General features: G+C 56.8%; 2 protein-coding genes across 11 annotated transcripts in view; one reads left to right on the plus strand and one right to left on the minus strand.

Annotated features, from left to right (window-relative positions):
- On the minus strand, positions 1-7,522 carry PEX16 (peroxisomal biogenesis factor 16). 2 transcript variants are annotated; one of them, XR_012650797.1, is made up of 11 exons: positions 7,233-7,522; positions 7,027-7,062; positions 6,671-6,747; positions 5,263-5,396; positions 4,851-4,957; positions 4,288-4,368; positions 3,691-3,843; positions 3,260-3,332; positions 2,779-2,965; positions 2,572-2,636; positions 1-1,470 (listed from the first exon to the last, which is right to left on the minus strand). XR_012650797.1 is itself a non-coding variant. In XM_075030758.1 (11 exons), the coding sequence occupies exons 1-11, from the start codon at positions 7,393-7,395 to the stop codon at positions 1,412-1,414; spliced, it is 1,068 nt and encodes a 355-aa protein (XP_074886859.1). In that variant the 5' UTR covers positions 7,396-7,522; the 3' UTR covers positions 6-1,411. The 2 variants fall into 2 exon arrangements, 1 of the variants encoding a protein (XP_074886859.1); XM_075030758.1 differs by having other exon boundaries at positions 6-1,470; positions 2,846-2,965.
- LARGE2 (LARGE xylosyl- and glucuronyltransferase 2) overlaps positions 7,475-15,407 on the plus strand; it is a 24,091-nt gene continuing 16,158 nt past the window's right edge. For 5 of the 9 annotated variants that reach the window (XM_075030746.1, XM_075030751.1, XM_075030752.1 and 2 more), the window contains exon 1: positions 7,477-7,572. The gene's annotated coding sequence lies outside the window, so the exon portion shown is untranslated. Of the gene's footprint in view, positions 7,573-8,826; positions 8,847-12,721; positions 12,955-15,407 lie in introns of those variants that run through there. The other 4 variants (XM_075030753.1, XM_075030750.1, XM_075030749.1 and 1 more) reach the window with 4 other exon arrangements.

The raw sequence follows: 15,407 nt of genomic DNA on the forward strand, positions 1-15,407 counted from the left end.
ACTGATGCCAGCTCCGCAGCGAGGTCACAGAAGAGCCACACCAGTAGCCCCTGGACACCAACTGGGTTCTGCAGGGGACAGGCTCCTGCCCAGGCGCTGCTGCCTACCCCTCCCCAGTGTGTAAGCTTCTGGTCCTAGGCTGCTTGGTCCTGCCAGCTGCTCACAGCCCTCCCTGCACCGCTGCACATCCCTCCCATGCAGCCATAGCTCCAGGTCTGTTTCCCTGTCCCTCACCACCACCCTTTGCCGCCTCCTCAACCCCTCTAAAAGCAAACCCCTTCATCTCAGTACCCGCCCCAACACTTTCCAGACTTTGTAGTCTTCAGTATCTTCCCCTGCTAAAAGTCCAAACGAAGAGAGCAGAGTCTCTCCCTCGTGGCTCTTCCATGCTGCGTTACAGGGCATTGCTGTGACCTGAGGTGGCAACACAGACCCCCCACACTGCCAAAGCCCTGTGGTCCCCAACTGCTGTGGCCCGTTAGGGGGGCGTGCATGGGGCTACATCCCATATTTCAGGTGCTGAGGCAAGAAGGCTGTGACCCCTGCAGCCCCAGAGTCCCTCACGCTCCTGTCATCCACCTGAGGCCAAGGCACCAGTTTCCAGCTCCCAAGCTCTGCACAGGGCTGGTAGCTGCCTCTGAGGCAAACCAGTGCCACCAGCTGGCTTACCCCTTTGTCCTGGCCAAGGGAGCCACCACAGAAGCACACTGAGCAGATGGATGCCTCAACTGTCCCCCAGTTAGCTCAGCAGATATAAAGATGGTCATGGCTGTCCAAGCCTCTCCTGGGCCCTTTATTGGGGGTGGCACAGCAGTATTTGCAGAATTAATCTCTAAGAGACAGCATATCCCAGGGTAGACAACTGCAAAAGCTGCTCTGATATAGGGACTGGCTGACAACCAGATACGAGGGGATCCCATGCAAAGAGGGAGAGGTCCTTTAGCTCAGTTCTTTCCATTCAGTCAGTTTATTTGACAGACAAGCCTGCTCCAAGCAGATTGGCCAGGCACGGCCAACACAAGCAGACTGCAGGTCAACCTCTGTGCCATGAGGTGGGAGACAATGGTCTCCAAAAACCACTACGCTGCCTGGCTTTATTATAGTGCAGCTGTACAAAAGGAGAAAAATCAAGTGCTTAAAAAAAGAGCTTGTCCCATCACCATCACTGCAGCCACAAAACAGTCCAGAGAAAGAGGTGGCCAGGGTCTCTCCACATGTGTAGTGTCCATCATTCACAGCTAGATCTGTTAAAAAAGCTACATACAACCCCCTCCCCACCCTGCAGAACAGGAGCTTCTCATTGATGGTTTAACTGAGAATTAGGCATTATCAACATCCCTCCCCCAGCCTGTGTGCCCTCCTTAGAGATGTCCAGCCATGATCTTAGCAGAGAATAATCATCATCTTCTCATCAGCCCCAGTTATAGAAATAGATTTTCTGCCAAGCAGGCAAGTAATCCATCAGTGGCCCTGAAACAAGAAAACAGAGGGATCATGCACATAGAAATGCAAGAATTTGAGGCTGTATGTATACAGGGTATATCCCCCCTTCTCATTCCAATACCCACCAATCCCAAATCTCCAGTTATACAACTCGGATGTTCCCGAGAATAGAACAGCTACTTCTGCCAAGATGGGAGACAACTTTGGGATGTGGTGCCAGAGATCAGAGCAGGACCAAGCAGGGTGTGAAACATGGTCAGCATGGCCATGGTGTGGGACACCACTCCCTCAGAGCTGACATATCCAAGCTCCAGTGGGAAAGGGCATCTACAATGTGCAAGGGGAAAACCCGCATGCAGCGAGTCAGGAGGACACCGCTGTGGCACAGGGAAGACAACTCAGCAATAACAAGCAGGTGCAGACACAGAAGCAACTGCTGTGGAGTGAAAATGCTTATGTAGCACATGGCTTAATGCAGACTCCAAAGCCTCTCTGAAATTACTAACTGGAGGAAGCGGCTCCTGAGCTAGCCAGCTTTGTGACCTCCCCAAAGAAAGGACAATCCCACGATGCCAGGCTGATCTAATGCCACATCACTGCCACGAATCACTCCACGAAAAGGCTTCACATCAGCAGGGAAGAGGGGGAGGTGGAATTCTGGCCCATAATAAAGGGCTCCTCTGGTGAAGAAGACAGACCTGGTTCGGCCCTTTGATTTACCATCGGTTCCTGCCTGGGTCAATACCTCTAGGCACCTGTTTACCCCTCATGTCTGCACTGCAGACTAGGGATCAAGGAAAAGAGTTCAGAAACAGGGCTGCAAAGCAGGGCTCTGGTGCACCAGCTGAGGTGCAGAAAGGGAGCCCAGGAGAACAGGCCTAGGTGGCAGAGACTGAGCTCTGCAGCCAGGGAGGGCACATAGAGGTTTACCACTCTGGTCGAGCCAAGAAGCAATTCATCCTTTCTTGTCCCAGTTTAAAACAAGCATCACCACAGTGTGAACTGGTGCTAACCATTCTAGGGACTTCCCAACTCCTTCCTCAGGTTGGAAACTAATTGAGAAACATTCTGCCCAACTCCCCTGATTTTTCTCCACCAAACAGAGATATGGCAGTGGGGCCCACTTACGTGTGACAAAGCCAACTCCAGGCACGTAATCAGCCAACAAGCGCAGAAGGAGGAGGATCCTGCCCCTAGGAAGGGAGAGAGTATGAATGAGTCCAGCGGGACACCTCCCGTCCCAGCTGTCGAATGCAAGAACAGCAACGGCAGCTGTTACACAAGCGCTCAGATTAACCTGGTCACAGGCACCCAGACCTCTTCAGATCTACTCACCCAGTTCCCTGACGCTATTTCTGTTAAAAGGGAATTTTTCAGCAAAAGCCCAGCAGGGGCCCCTTACTCTGAATATCGGTCATAGAAAGGAGATCTCAGCAGGTAGTACAGCAGTAGGATGGTTCGTCGCCTCAGCTCTGCTCGCTCTCGCCTGTTCAGGTCTTTCAGATCACTCAGCAAGCTCAGACTGGAAGAAGGACAGAGAGGTAACTCACGGCAACAGCAGCCAGCAGGGAAAAGAAAGCGCATTTCTAAATGCCCTCCGTTCTCAGCTCCACGCAGAGTGGGCTGCACCAGCTCAGAACAGAGAGCACTGTAATTGTTGCAGAAGATGCTTAAATGTGTCAATCTCCCAGCTAAAGACCATCCCCTGTGCGTATTTCTCTCAGTGGGGCCCGCCCAGGTTTGGGGAACAGGGTGAAGTGTGACATTCAGCCACCACCAACCTCAAGCACCCGCAAAGACTCTTCCTCAGACTGACCTCGAGATGTCCAGGACTGCTGAGAGGAGCCAGGGTTTCCATGATCTCTGGCCCCACAATCCTAAACTCAATACTAGGAACACACAGTCAAGGAATAGAAAGAACCAGAGATGGCTAACAAGAGGCACGCAGACAAGCGATCCCCTGGGTACCAGCAAAGCTCTGCCGAGTGCAGGAGAACACACTCTAAGTAAGTGCCAGGGGGGGCCCCAGGGAAGGGGCTGGAGGACTTGCGCCCACAACTCCAGTGGCTGAGGCGAGCTCTCAAGGCGTAAGAGAAGAGAGGAGTCCCGAGGCCCCTGCCTAAGCAGAGCAGCAGCAGGGAGAGAGAAGCCTGGTGTGGCACTGCCCTGCAACAGGGCCGAGCCCGCAGCACCCTCTGCCGGCATCCGGGCTGTGGTGTGAGTCTGCACGCGGCCAGGGCAGGATACGGTGGAGCAGAGGGCGGGTAATGTAGAGGGATTCTGCGATGGTTTCTTGGAGACCCAGAGGGGTGGGAGGCTGGTTCATCTCCTCTGCTCTTCGGCTCTGTGACTCCTCCCTCTGCTGGGGGGACCCCCAGTGCCGGGACTGCAGGGATGGGGCTGAAACAAGCAGATCAGGTCACTAACACAAATAAAACCTTCCTACCGCACCACCCCCTCTGCTGCTTTCTGCAGCGTGAAGGTGTGAAACGGGAAAGCTTGAAGAGCTGCTCACACAGCAACTGCTGTGGCTGACCAGCACCCTCAGGGCTTGCCTGCAGATAGGACAGAGCAGGGACCCGTCCTTGTAAGGTCTGTGCTCCTCAAAGCATAACCACGCTGAAGGGTTGCCTCTGTCACACAGCTCACTTAGGAAAATACAATTTAAGTGCTAGCCTTGCAGCACGTGCCTGGATCCTCATGCTACCCCAGCACCCACAGCGCCCGGTGACTGGCAAGATATGCCCCAACACAAGGTTCTGCTCTTTACTGCCCACAACCAGGTCATACATAAAGGGCCCAGAGCAGAAACAGCTCAGACAAAAAACAGGCTTAGCTACTTACTGCTCTGGAGAGAGCGCACAACACGGCTGGAACGCCTGCCAACATAGGTCTGATCTTTCCCTGAGGAGTTGTCTTCCATGTCTGCAGGAGAAAACAGCCACAGGGGTCAGGCTCCAAAGCAACACGCCTCACACGGGCTGGCAGCACCCCTTCCTACATTCCCACCAGGAAGACCAGACTGAAAGTTTGATCTAGTGCAAACCAGACCATCCTGAAGGGGTTAACACTACGCAGAGGGTGAAAAGGTAAATCTGCCTGGCATTGCTCAGGCCTAGGATCTCTTTGCTCACTGTCACACCAGGGGACATGCAGCTTGACTCACAGTTCAGCCAACGGTTCCAGGCTTAGACTCCTCCACCCCCTCCTTCCAGACCGTAGGACAACCCTGCCACCAAGCTAACTCGTGCTCTGTAGAGGGTGGGAAGTTCAACACAGCTCAGCTTCGTGTTGCCTTACAGTTCCCTGTGCTGCCCAAGCCACTGCTCTGATGAGTGATTCGTAATAGGACAAGACATGTAGCCCAGCAAGGTGGCAAGCCAACGATGACAGCACCGTGGGCTCACCTTGGGGGTGGAGAGGCTGCTGCTGCTCCCTGTTCAGCGGCACAATGGGAGGAGATGTCTGGATGCCAGCTTTGTACCACAGCAGGAGCAGAAGACGAAGGATGGCTCTGTAAGCAGACACATGGAAGCTTTCAATACCAGGCTACGGAGCTGGGTTCCTGTTGCACTGGAAAGGTGGCTTCCACAGAAGAGGGAAAACCTCAGGTCTGCTCAGGGCAACTGGCAAGGCGAGAGGGGTAAGCGTCCCCTTCTGTGGCACAGTATTCAGCACACCGCGGGGCTCCAAATTCCCCCAGCCTCTGGGACTAGCAGCTCAGTCCTGCTTAGGCTTTTTCCTGGGGTACTGCCGAGTGCCCTCCAGATCCCCTTTCCGAGCGCACGCTGCCCCTTCCCCTCCGCTCGCGGCACTTACTTAGCCAGCTGGATGAGGACAATGATGGTCCACCGGCCCATCTCCCCCCACACCCTGGCTGTCCCCATCTCTGCAAAGACCTCCACGCATTCTAGCACACTCAGCCAGGTCAGCAGCTTCTGCTGCGGCAGCGACTGCAAAACACAGAGGGGAGGAGGGGGAGAGGATGGAGGTTCTGTTTGGGAGTTAAACGGGGCAGAAGCACAGCCCAGTCTGGTGGGACCCTCAGAAATAAGCACCGGATGGCCTTGGAAGTCACAGCCCCAGAAACAAAAAGTGGTGCCTCCGCTGCAGCCAGAGTCTACGCACAAGCCTGCTTCTCCACCTCCAAGCAGGGGCAGACCGAGACATCACAGTATCACACAGAGCTGCTACCCTAGAAACAGGTAGAATACCACAGCTGTATCTTGGATTGCGTTCTACCCCAACTGACACAGCAGGACAGTCTCCCCGGTTGTGGCACTGTGCCTGAACTCCATGCCAAAACTCTCTCCTCCTTGTCCCAGAGTCAGCATACACAACAAACCTCCTCCCTGGTTAGAGTTGACAAGGGAGTACGCTTGCAGTAGAGGGAAGGGGACCCAGAGTCCACAGTCACACCAGACCAAATGCCTGCTGAATACAGCATCAGTCTAGATTCCAGGCATGAACCCCAAGACAGCGGGTGCTCCGCCAGCCTGGGCCCCTGCTCCCCATGCAGGAACTTGCTGGTGCTGTCAACCACAGGATTTAACCCGTTGAAAAGCATCCATAAAGACAATACAGCTGAAATTTACTTCGGCCTTTAACAACCAGGGAAGCAAGTCTTCTGCATTTCTGTTTGTTACACACCTGACACTCCAGCCGGAGAGCTGCCTACACCCAAACCCACACAGCGGGCAGGCTTGCAACAGAAGAGGCCTGTCTGGAAAAAAACGCCCTCCTCCTCCTCATTCCCCAAAGGGCCTAACAAGTGCTGGGAGCCAGCCTGGGGCTCTTGCAAGAGAGACATAGAAGCAAGGTGCTTACGTTTGTTTTGCTCAATAGCGTATGCAAAGGAAGAGTCTGAGGAAATGGAATCGGCACTTCAGTGCTCCAGAGCCACTGCTCTGGAAACAGCAATGGTTATTCAGCAACACCTTTGCCTAGCTCAAGTTCCAAACTTCTCAAAAACCCAGTGGAGCTCCTGGTGCAAGTCAGGGCCTGATTTTTGTAGTCCAGGGAGTGCTCCAGCCACTCCTCCAAGCCAGGAGCTACAGGGCAGGGCTGCTGTTTACCTGCCTTCAGAGGTTGCGTCTGGCCTCTACATACCTCACAGCAAAGAGAGGCCACAGCAAAGACCTGTTAGCTTCTACAGACACTCCCTGAAAGCTTCTGCAAAGAAGAAAGCACGTGTTCCAAATCCTCCTCCCACACACTCCAACCTTACCACAGGCAGGCTCTGCTGCAGCTCTTTTCGGAGAATCCAGTCATTTAAGAGCACTAGGAGGTTGGAGGCAGAGTACACTAGAAAAGGAGGAGAAGAACACCGCAGTTATGGAACACAAAGAAAGCAAACCAAACCTGGACAGCTGCCTCTTCCCCCAGGAGGGAATGAGGGAAGAAGGGCAACAAGACATGCAGATTCCTCCCACGGGCTGCTGGAGGATGCAACCAGGTGTGAAGAAAACAAGGGGTCCGGGGAACAGCCCCACGCACCCCCGCGCAAAGCCACAACCACCAGCCCTTCAGCCGGCGGGTGCCAGGCTGCCGCGGCAACCCCCCGGCTCCCCGCTGCCCACCTACCCAGCTCCGACAGTGCGTGGGAGTCCGAGAAGCGACCTGCGAAGGGAAGAGAGCAGCTACCAGCCGGAGCCCAGCGCGGGGGGGGAAACCCCCGCTCCCCGCTGTTCCCCAGCCCCCCACACACCACCACCACCCACCCACGGAGCGGGGCCCAGGCCCAGGCCCCGGCGGGAGGGACGAGGGCCCGGCCGTCCCCCCTCCCTCACCTGGCAGCAGGTAGGAAAGGCCCCGCACGGTGCCTTCCAGCTGGGCCGTGGCGGCCGGATGCCGCCTCACGTACTCCTGGTAGCGTTGACACAGCAGGCGCAGCCGCGCCACCGGGCCGCCGCCGGCAACAACCGGAGCCGGGGCTGCCGCTGCCGCCGCCATGGCTCTCACAGCCGCGCGCTTCCGGGGATGGCCACCGCGCCTGCGCGCCCCGCCCAGCCCAGCCTAGCCGAGCGGAGCGGGCCAGGCGCAGCAGCCGAGCGCCGAGCAGCCGATGGGCGGCGGCGGCGGGGCGGGGGTTTAAAGGACCGGGAGCGGCGGCCAGCGGCGGCCGGGCAGGTACGGGGCGGGCTGGGGGAACGGGGGCTGTCGCCGGCTTCTGTGGGGGCCGAGGGGAGCCTGTGTGGGGCTGGGGTCCCGGCCTGTGGGGGGGGGGGTGTCCCGAGGGGGGACGTGGTTGCCGCGGGGTGAGGAGCCCGGTTATGGGTCAGGGGTTTTTTTTGGGGGGGGGGCTCCGGGAGGGAAGAACGTTCTTCAGGCGCTGCAGCGGGGCGGGGGGGTGTCGGCCCACGCGTGGATCTGGCGCTCCGTGGGCCTGGGAGCGGCGGCGTGGCGAGTGCTGGCTGCCCCCCCCCCCCCCCGCGGGGAACTGACACGGGGTTGCTCGGGGGAGCTACTGGGTCTGATGGTGGCACCGGTAAAAAGTTCCCGGGGGGGGGTGTGGGGGGCTGCCAGTCTCGTGTGCGTCTTGGATCGTGCGTGGCAGTGTCCGTCCCTGCCCCGGGATCGCGGCGGGTGGGGGGGGGGAACACGGAGAGGGGAAGGGAGATGGTGAGGTGCTGTCAGTGCTTCCCGGAGCCCACTCGGGACCTGCCCCGGCCCACGGCCACGCTCTGGTCTTTCCTTACTGAAGCGCTCAACCCAGCTTTAACAGGCGAAAGGCGTGGGACCCGGCTGGCCGCTGCCTGTTGCAAGAAGAGGGGCTTCCAACCTGCGTTCTGCCCCGCAGACCCTTCCTCCCCGCCCGGCCGAGGGGTCCCAGGCCGCAGGGGCTGCTGCGTCCCGGCCCTCCACGCGCCTCGAGGTGCGAAGACCGGCCACGGCGCGAAGATCGGCCACGGGTGTACGCGTGGCCGTGGCCGGCCGCCTCCCCGCCGAACCTGGCGCGCGGGGTGGGCGAGGAGGGGGTTTCGTGGCCTCTCGAGGGTCCCCCGAGCGCAGACGGAGCTCTGCCGAGCTGCCCCTCCTGCCTCCTGTCCGGTTACCTCCACACAATGGACGCAGTGTGTGCCTGCGGCTTTCCTCTGCAAGAATTACAGTTGCATGGGCAGGCACTTTATCCTTTCTGATCTCTCCTCTTCTCCCCCCCCCCCTTTCCCCGGAGGGTTTGTTTTCCAGCAGGCTGAGTTCAAAAAGGGCACGAGATACTGCTGGCAAACAGTCTGGCGCTAAGCAAACCTTTTTAGTCAGAATCACATGGATTAGACCCAGCTTGCCACTCACACGTGGGGTTACCTGTGAGCTCCTCCGAATTTCACCGTGGCCTAAGTACCAAGGCTGGCGAGAGAGCACCTGAAGCCCGTGACAGAGGTGGGGAGCACAGCTTGCTGGGGGTAGGTGCGCGCTGCCGGTGACACTAGGGGCATATCCAGTGCAGACTGCCGGAGCTGCTGTCCTTCAAGGAGAAGCTCTGTCTCTGCCAGACAGCAATCTGAGAGCTGGCTGCCTAGGAGACTGCCAAAGACACCTTGTCTTCAGCCGGAGGTGAAGCTTGATGCACAAAGTCCTTGGGCTACTCCGAACAGCACAGCTAGATAGTGCGGTTCGTCCCTGAGCGAGAAGCTTTTTGGCAGACGCTTCCTCTTCATCCTTTGCCCCCAGCCTCCCTCTCACCCGCTGTCCGTCCTGTCCCCCTTGCTGTTCATCTCCCTCCTGCAGTGAAGGAGTTTGGAGGACAGTTGGAGTAGCATCACGCTGCCTTTTTATGGTAAATATGCTACAAGGGAGCTCTGCAGGAGAGGTGGCTTCTCAGAGCAGCGGCGAGCCCGTCGGACTGGGCAAGACTTAAATCTCCTTGGCTTATGGTGCCCACCGTGGGGGGGTGGGTAGGAGGTGAAAGGCTGGGTTGAGGGGCTAGTTATTCTCTTGGCTGCACCCAGAAAGATCTCTGAGCAGCTCCTTTCTTAGCACTTACTGTCAGCCTGGGTGCCGAGGGCTCGTGCTTACCAGAAATCCACTGGCTGTAACTGAGGCCAAATGGCTCTGATGCTCTGACGGTGAGAGGTGCAGGCTCAGCACTAATGGTAGGAAAAGAAGCAAACCAAAAAAAGCAAACGCTCTGCCAGCCCATCAGTGGGTACAGTGCTAAAGTCCGACTTGCATGGCTGCCAGCGTCTTGCTCTTTGCTCGGATCTGCGAGACCACACCATTTCTGGAGCACTGCCGTGGGTCTGAGGCAGCTCATCCCAAGTAAGCCTTGCTCAAAATATACCTTGCAAGGTGCTGGGGTAGGTGAGGGTGTGTTCTTACAGCGTCAGCTAATACATGTCCAGGGAGTATTTTAGTCCCTGACACATGAGCCCTGCCTAGAATGGAAGGCCTGATTCACTCACGGTATCTCACTGGAGGCCAGCACCTTTCAGGATTGCTCCAAGTCCCTGTCCAAATGAGGAGACAAGGGCAATGAGGCACACGAGGCTCCGAGCATGGTGTTGCTGGTGGTGGCAGCTTGTACCTCTGATCCCCGACAGCCCTCCTGGGGCCTGGAACGGCAGCGGCTGGCAGGGGACGTCGGTGGTGTAGTCCTTGAGTTCCTGAAGTGCTGCTGACAGGTCTGCCGCTTGAAGCGGTAGTCTGAGGGGAAGGGAAACCCAGGTCAAACAAGCTTAAGGGGCCTTTTACTGCCTGTTTTGACTTGGAGGCATTTTGTTGCTGTTCTCTGTCAGGGTGCCCCTGCCCTTCTCAGCTTAGCTGAGACTTGGCATCTCAGGAGAGAGACTCTTTTTGGTTTCCCAGGAGGAACAACATGTCTGGCAATGTGTGCAGAGCCCTGCTGTGAGATAGTGACCGCCTCCCGCCTCCAGATGCCTTTTCCAGAAAGCCATTTAGAGCCCCAGGCTGTTACTTGGATAACTCCCTTCCCTGATTCATTAGCAGCGTGCAGTCTCTCCTGTAATATCCCAAATCTGCCTGAGCTAAAGGCTGAGCGGGAGAGGCCATATCTTTTAATAGCCATGTGATGCAGTTGGAAAAAACTTCTGGACATGCAGTTCTCTGGTAGCCTGAGTTAATGGAAACACTCCAAGGGAGAGAGAGATGGAGCTGGGCCCCGAGGGAGAGGGTGCTGTGGCTGCTTTTGGGGGGGGGGGGGGGCAACTGCTTGTAGTTTCTGATCTGCCTTTCCCCCAGCCTCACCCTAGCTCCCCCGAGCCCACCTGGAGAAGGCGGCAGACCTGGAGATCGGTCCCACCACGCGGCGGGTCTCGCAGGTCCCGTGCGCGGCGCGGTGTGAATAACTGCTGGTGGCTGGCTTGCAGCCGGTGGACGTGGGTCCACCTTGGAGATGAGGCTCTTGCCATGTGGGCACGGGGAGCCTGCTTTCCCGGTGACGCTGGTGGCCGTGCTGTGGCAGATCCCGCTGGGCAGCGCTGCTGTGTGTGGCAGGCACGTGCCTGGCTCTCCCCACTCAGTGTTAGCTCTGCTGAAGGTGCCTTTGCTTTTCCAGCTCTTTGCTATTGAAACTGCTTGGTCTTGCTGCTGGCAGCTTCTGCTTCCTATCCCAGGTGGGTGCCAGGGGCTTGGCTCTTACCTGCTTGTTGTGGTTTAAGCCCAGCCGGCAACTAAGCACCATGCAGCTGCTCGCTCACTCCTCCCCCACCCCACCATGGGATGGGGAGGAGAATTGGAAAAAAAGTAAAACTCGTGGGTTGAGATAAGTGGGTTTAATAATTGAAATAAAATTATTATTATTAAAACTGTAATGAAAAGGAAGATAACAAAAAGAGAAATAAAACCCAAGAAAAACAAGTCATGCACAACGCAATTGCTCACCACTCGCCGACTGATACCCAGACAGCCCCTGAGCAGCAATCGGCCCATCCCGGCCAAGTCCTCCCAGTTTATATACTGAGCATGATGTTCTATGGTATGGAATATCCCTTTGGCTAGTTCGGGTCAGCTGTCCTGGCCATGCTCCCTCCCAGCTTCTTGTGCACCTGCATGCTGGCAGAGCCTGGGAAACTGAAAAATCCTTGACTTAGGATAAGCAGTACTTAGCAACAACTAAAACATCAGCGTGTTATCAACATATTCTCATACTAATTCCAAAATACAGCACTGTACCAGCTACTAGGAAGAAAATTAACTCTGTCCCAGCCAAAACCAGGACACTGTTGAACTGCTCCCTGGAAATGCAGGGCTCTAGTAGCACCAGAGGGAGGGTTGTGACTGCAGAAGGGATGTGTGCCAGGCGGATTTGGCAGCTTAGTTCATATCCTGTTCCCCCTGCTCCAGAAGTATCCGTCTTCGAGGTTCCCCCCTTAGACTTCTTCTGTCTGAGGTGCAAGCTGACAGTTCAGGACCCTCGTTGGGATTGATGTTGCCTCCCTTGTTTCATATTGTGCAGTGCCAGGCTGGCCTGGGGTTTGCTGTGGCTAGAGGGGTGCAACGGGGCTGGTGCCCAGCACACTGCACACTTACTTCTCTTGTTTGGGGATCTAAAACAGGTGGGGCAGACCAGAAGGATGGTTTTGGTAGGTTTTACCTGCTTTGAAGGTCCTGTTCCACCAGCATCTCAGAGCAATGATGTGTGGATAGAGGGGCTTTAAATCAAAACTCCCAATTCCTCTCTGATACCTTTGCCCCGACTTATTGGCGTGGCTCTGTGCATCTGGTTTGGACTTTCTCCCGATAAGGAGGGGCTAATCCCTGTAGCCTCCTGGGAGAAGGGCTCATCCGTTCCAGCCTGCAATTGTGGGGTTGTGGGTTCCCAACTCCATGGGAGCTGGAGGAAAAGAGTGCGCTGGCAAGATCCCAGCAGAGGAGGAGGCTGCTCCGCTCTGCAACGCAAGTTGCGTGTTGGTTTTTGCCTGACTTCTGTCTCCTCTGCCTTTATCCCTTCTCTCTCCCTGTTGTGCATCTATCTGGATAGACTCTCTTGGAGTCCCCTCCTGGGACTGCCCAGGGTATGTCGCAGAGGCTCAGGTTACTGGACATGATAATTAATCCCTTCATTGCCTCACAAGCTAAACGCTTGCTGCTGCTATCATGTTTGGGAGGGGGCCAGGGAACTTGCATCCCTCCCCTAGCTCCTCGTCCTGCTGAAGAGTCGGTGTTAGGACTCACGTGTGTTGTGATGGAGCACGGTGGCTGTGGCTTTGCCAGCACTTCTGGGGACACGTGTACAGTCCTACTTGCGTGGGTGGGGAACGTGCTGCAGGACAGTGCAGCTATCTGGGACTAGGAACATGCGTGCAGATATTCTCCCATGGGCTGTCTGGGTAGCCTTGGGTGACACCGAGTTGTCCTTTGTAGCAGACTGGAGGAGAGGGACAGGACCTAGCTCTTCACATGACTGTCTGTTGGGTTTCAGGTGACGGCACGCTCCAAAACCCTCACGTACAGCTGAGATGTGTTATCTGCCCTTCACGCTGAGAATCCCTGGTTAAAAGGTGGTCCTCGCCACCACCACCAGGCCCTGCCACCTTCTCCAGTTGTTCCCAGGTACCCCTGCAACATTGGCAGCCTCCGAAAGTTAGTTATCTTGCTTGTTAAGGAGACGGTTTACACGTGCTCGTTCCCTTCCTGTCTTGGTGCTTCGGTACCCAAATTGGTAAACGGGGGACAATTGCATGGCAGAAGGTCTTGGCTCTGTGGGTTTCCTCTCTACTGGGCATGGGGGTATTTGGGACCTCTGGGGACATTCTGGCGACGACACTGGCACTTGCAAGCCCGCGTGGCCCAGTTCTCTGGAGGGAAAGACCAGATTCCCCGCATGAATCCTTGGAACAAAGTGTGGTCCCATCTCCGTGGCCATTTCAGTTGAACTCCCCTTGGACGTGCGTGTCTGGATCCGTCTCCTCAAACACTACTACGGTCTATTGCTTGTTTGTAGCATAGTGGGCAGTAGGTGACTGGGACCTGGACTGAGGAGCTGGAACAGGCTCCCCGGGCCAGGGGAAACGGGAAGACCCTCTTCTGAAGGCTGGGAGCTTGTGCTGGCGTTGTTCTGCCCTAGCAGCTTCTTTTCCCTCTGTCCCTCACACCAAGTGTTTCTGTGGGGCCACTGTTCTCAGTGGCCACCTCTCTCTCCTCTACCCCTCATTAGTGCGGGGCTTGGCATGCCAGCAGGAGGGAGCCTCGGCGTGTCTGCGCCTTGATCGGATTTGTCAAGGCTCCTTCCCTTTTCTTCCTGTCCATTGAGGGCTGAAACAAAGCAAACAGAAGAGAGGAATTCCAAAGAATAGGAGCGAGGGAAGAAAGAGACGCTGGAGTGACAGGCTGCCCCTGCACACACGCACCCCCCTGCACCCCACCACCCCCCCGCCTCGGTCTGGTGGGGCAGAGCTGGAGGCAGAGCGTTTTGGGAGGCGAGACCCTTCCCTGGCACTCCTGTTCCCAGCTCAGCCACCTTGCCCCCCGTGCTGTGGGGCCGTGACGTGCTGCAGCCCCGAGAGCTCCCGTCCCCAACGCTCGGGTAATTCCCCCGGCGAGGCTGTCCCCGCTGCGTGCCGAAGTTCCAGGAACGAGGAAGCCATTATTTGAACTGCTGTGTTTGTTGTGGGCTGCGGTAAAAGGTTTCCCTCTTAACCTGTGCCAGGAAAGTTTCCCCTTCCAAAGGAGCCCGGCGCGGAGCTGAACGTCCTGCCTGGGTGCCAGGGCAGCAAGGCACCGGCCGGTCCCCAGCCTGGAGCCAGATAAGAGCTTGAACGAGGCCCTTCTGTGCGAGACAGGTCTGTGGAGACAAACACGGTCCGGAGCTTGTGTTGTTTCCCAGGAGGCAGGGGACTCGGGACGGGAGTCGTGGCCGGCCAGGCGAGGCTGATGGAGCCCCTCGCTCCCTCCTCTGCCATCCCCAAGCCATCGCGTGGGTTCCCCTTCACCCTGCCCTCAGCCCCACTGCGGACTGCATCAGGGGAGGCAACAGGGTGCTCAGCAGCCCCGGCATAAAGCACTTGAGGTGAAATACATCCCTACCAGTGACCGCTGCCTTGCGTTTAAGCCCCAAGGAACAGCCTTTAAGCCACAGCCTCTGTTTCCTTTCCTTCTTCCTCCTTGTTCTCCGCCTTCTGGCAATCTCTGCACTCTGTGGTTTAATTAGAGAGCGGAGTAAAGTGCTTAGACTCCAAAATGTGCAGATTAGGGGGTTGCTAATCCTCTTCCTCAACGGGTACTCACATCCTGCCCAGTCTGTTATCGAGCTTCTGTCCCCAGCATGGAAACTCAGCCAAACTCGAGACCTCTACCTCTCCTCTTGCTTGCTGCGCAGAGGAAGGGCGAGGGGTGACAAGGAAAGCCGTGGGGGAGGAGGGAAGGGAGCTGTGGGCTTCTGAAATTCTCAAGGTGGGTTTGTAGTCCGCGCTGGCTGTCTTTGCTTCTTGTGCCCTGGCTGGTTTTGGTGCTCCAGGAGCAATAAAGCAAGGATTCGGTGTTGTGGTTTGGGGTTTTTTTGAGTGCCGTCTTCCTGTTCTGACAAAAAAAACTTTCTGTCAGAGGAAGCAACTGCTTCCCTGTATGTGTGCGTGCACGTGTGTTTACGTGTCGGGTGATTCAGCTCAGGTCTTGTGCTTTCCCTGCGCGTACACGCCTCTCCCCGTGTTCCCAACCGCCTCTCCCGTGCTTAATTCCCAGCGAATGCCCAGGCGAGCCGTGCTGCAGCACTGCCGAAAGCGCGGGGCTCCCCGCTGAGAGCGGGAGGCTGGTGCCTGGCAGTGCTGCGGGAGGCTGGTCGTATCCTCATCTGTGGAGGCTGAGAACCCTTTACGGGACATATGCTGTCAGTGTGAAGGGGAAGGCGGAGTATTTGCTGTTCCAGATGGAGGCACCAGCAGGGAAGAGGGAGTAGGGAGGGTGAGCGTAGTGGGAAGGATATGGCTCTTCCCGGGGGTAGGAGGGGAACGTGACCCTGATGGTCACAGGATGGGCTGAGCTCTTCTGCCTCTGTCCCACTCCTGGGG

The sequence above is a fragment of the Buteo buteo genome, chromosome 6 (assembly GCF_964188355.1).
Source record: "Buteo buteo chromosome 6, bButBut1.hap1.1, whole genome shotgun sequence".
Taxonomy (NCBI): domain Eukaryota; kingdom Metazoa; phylum Chordata; class Aves; order Accipitriformes; family Accipitridae; genus Buteo; species Buteo buteo.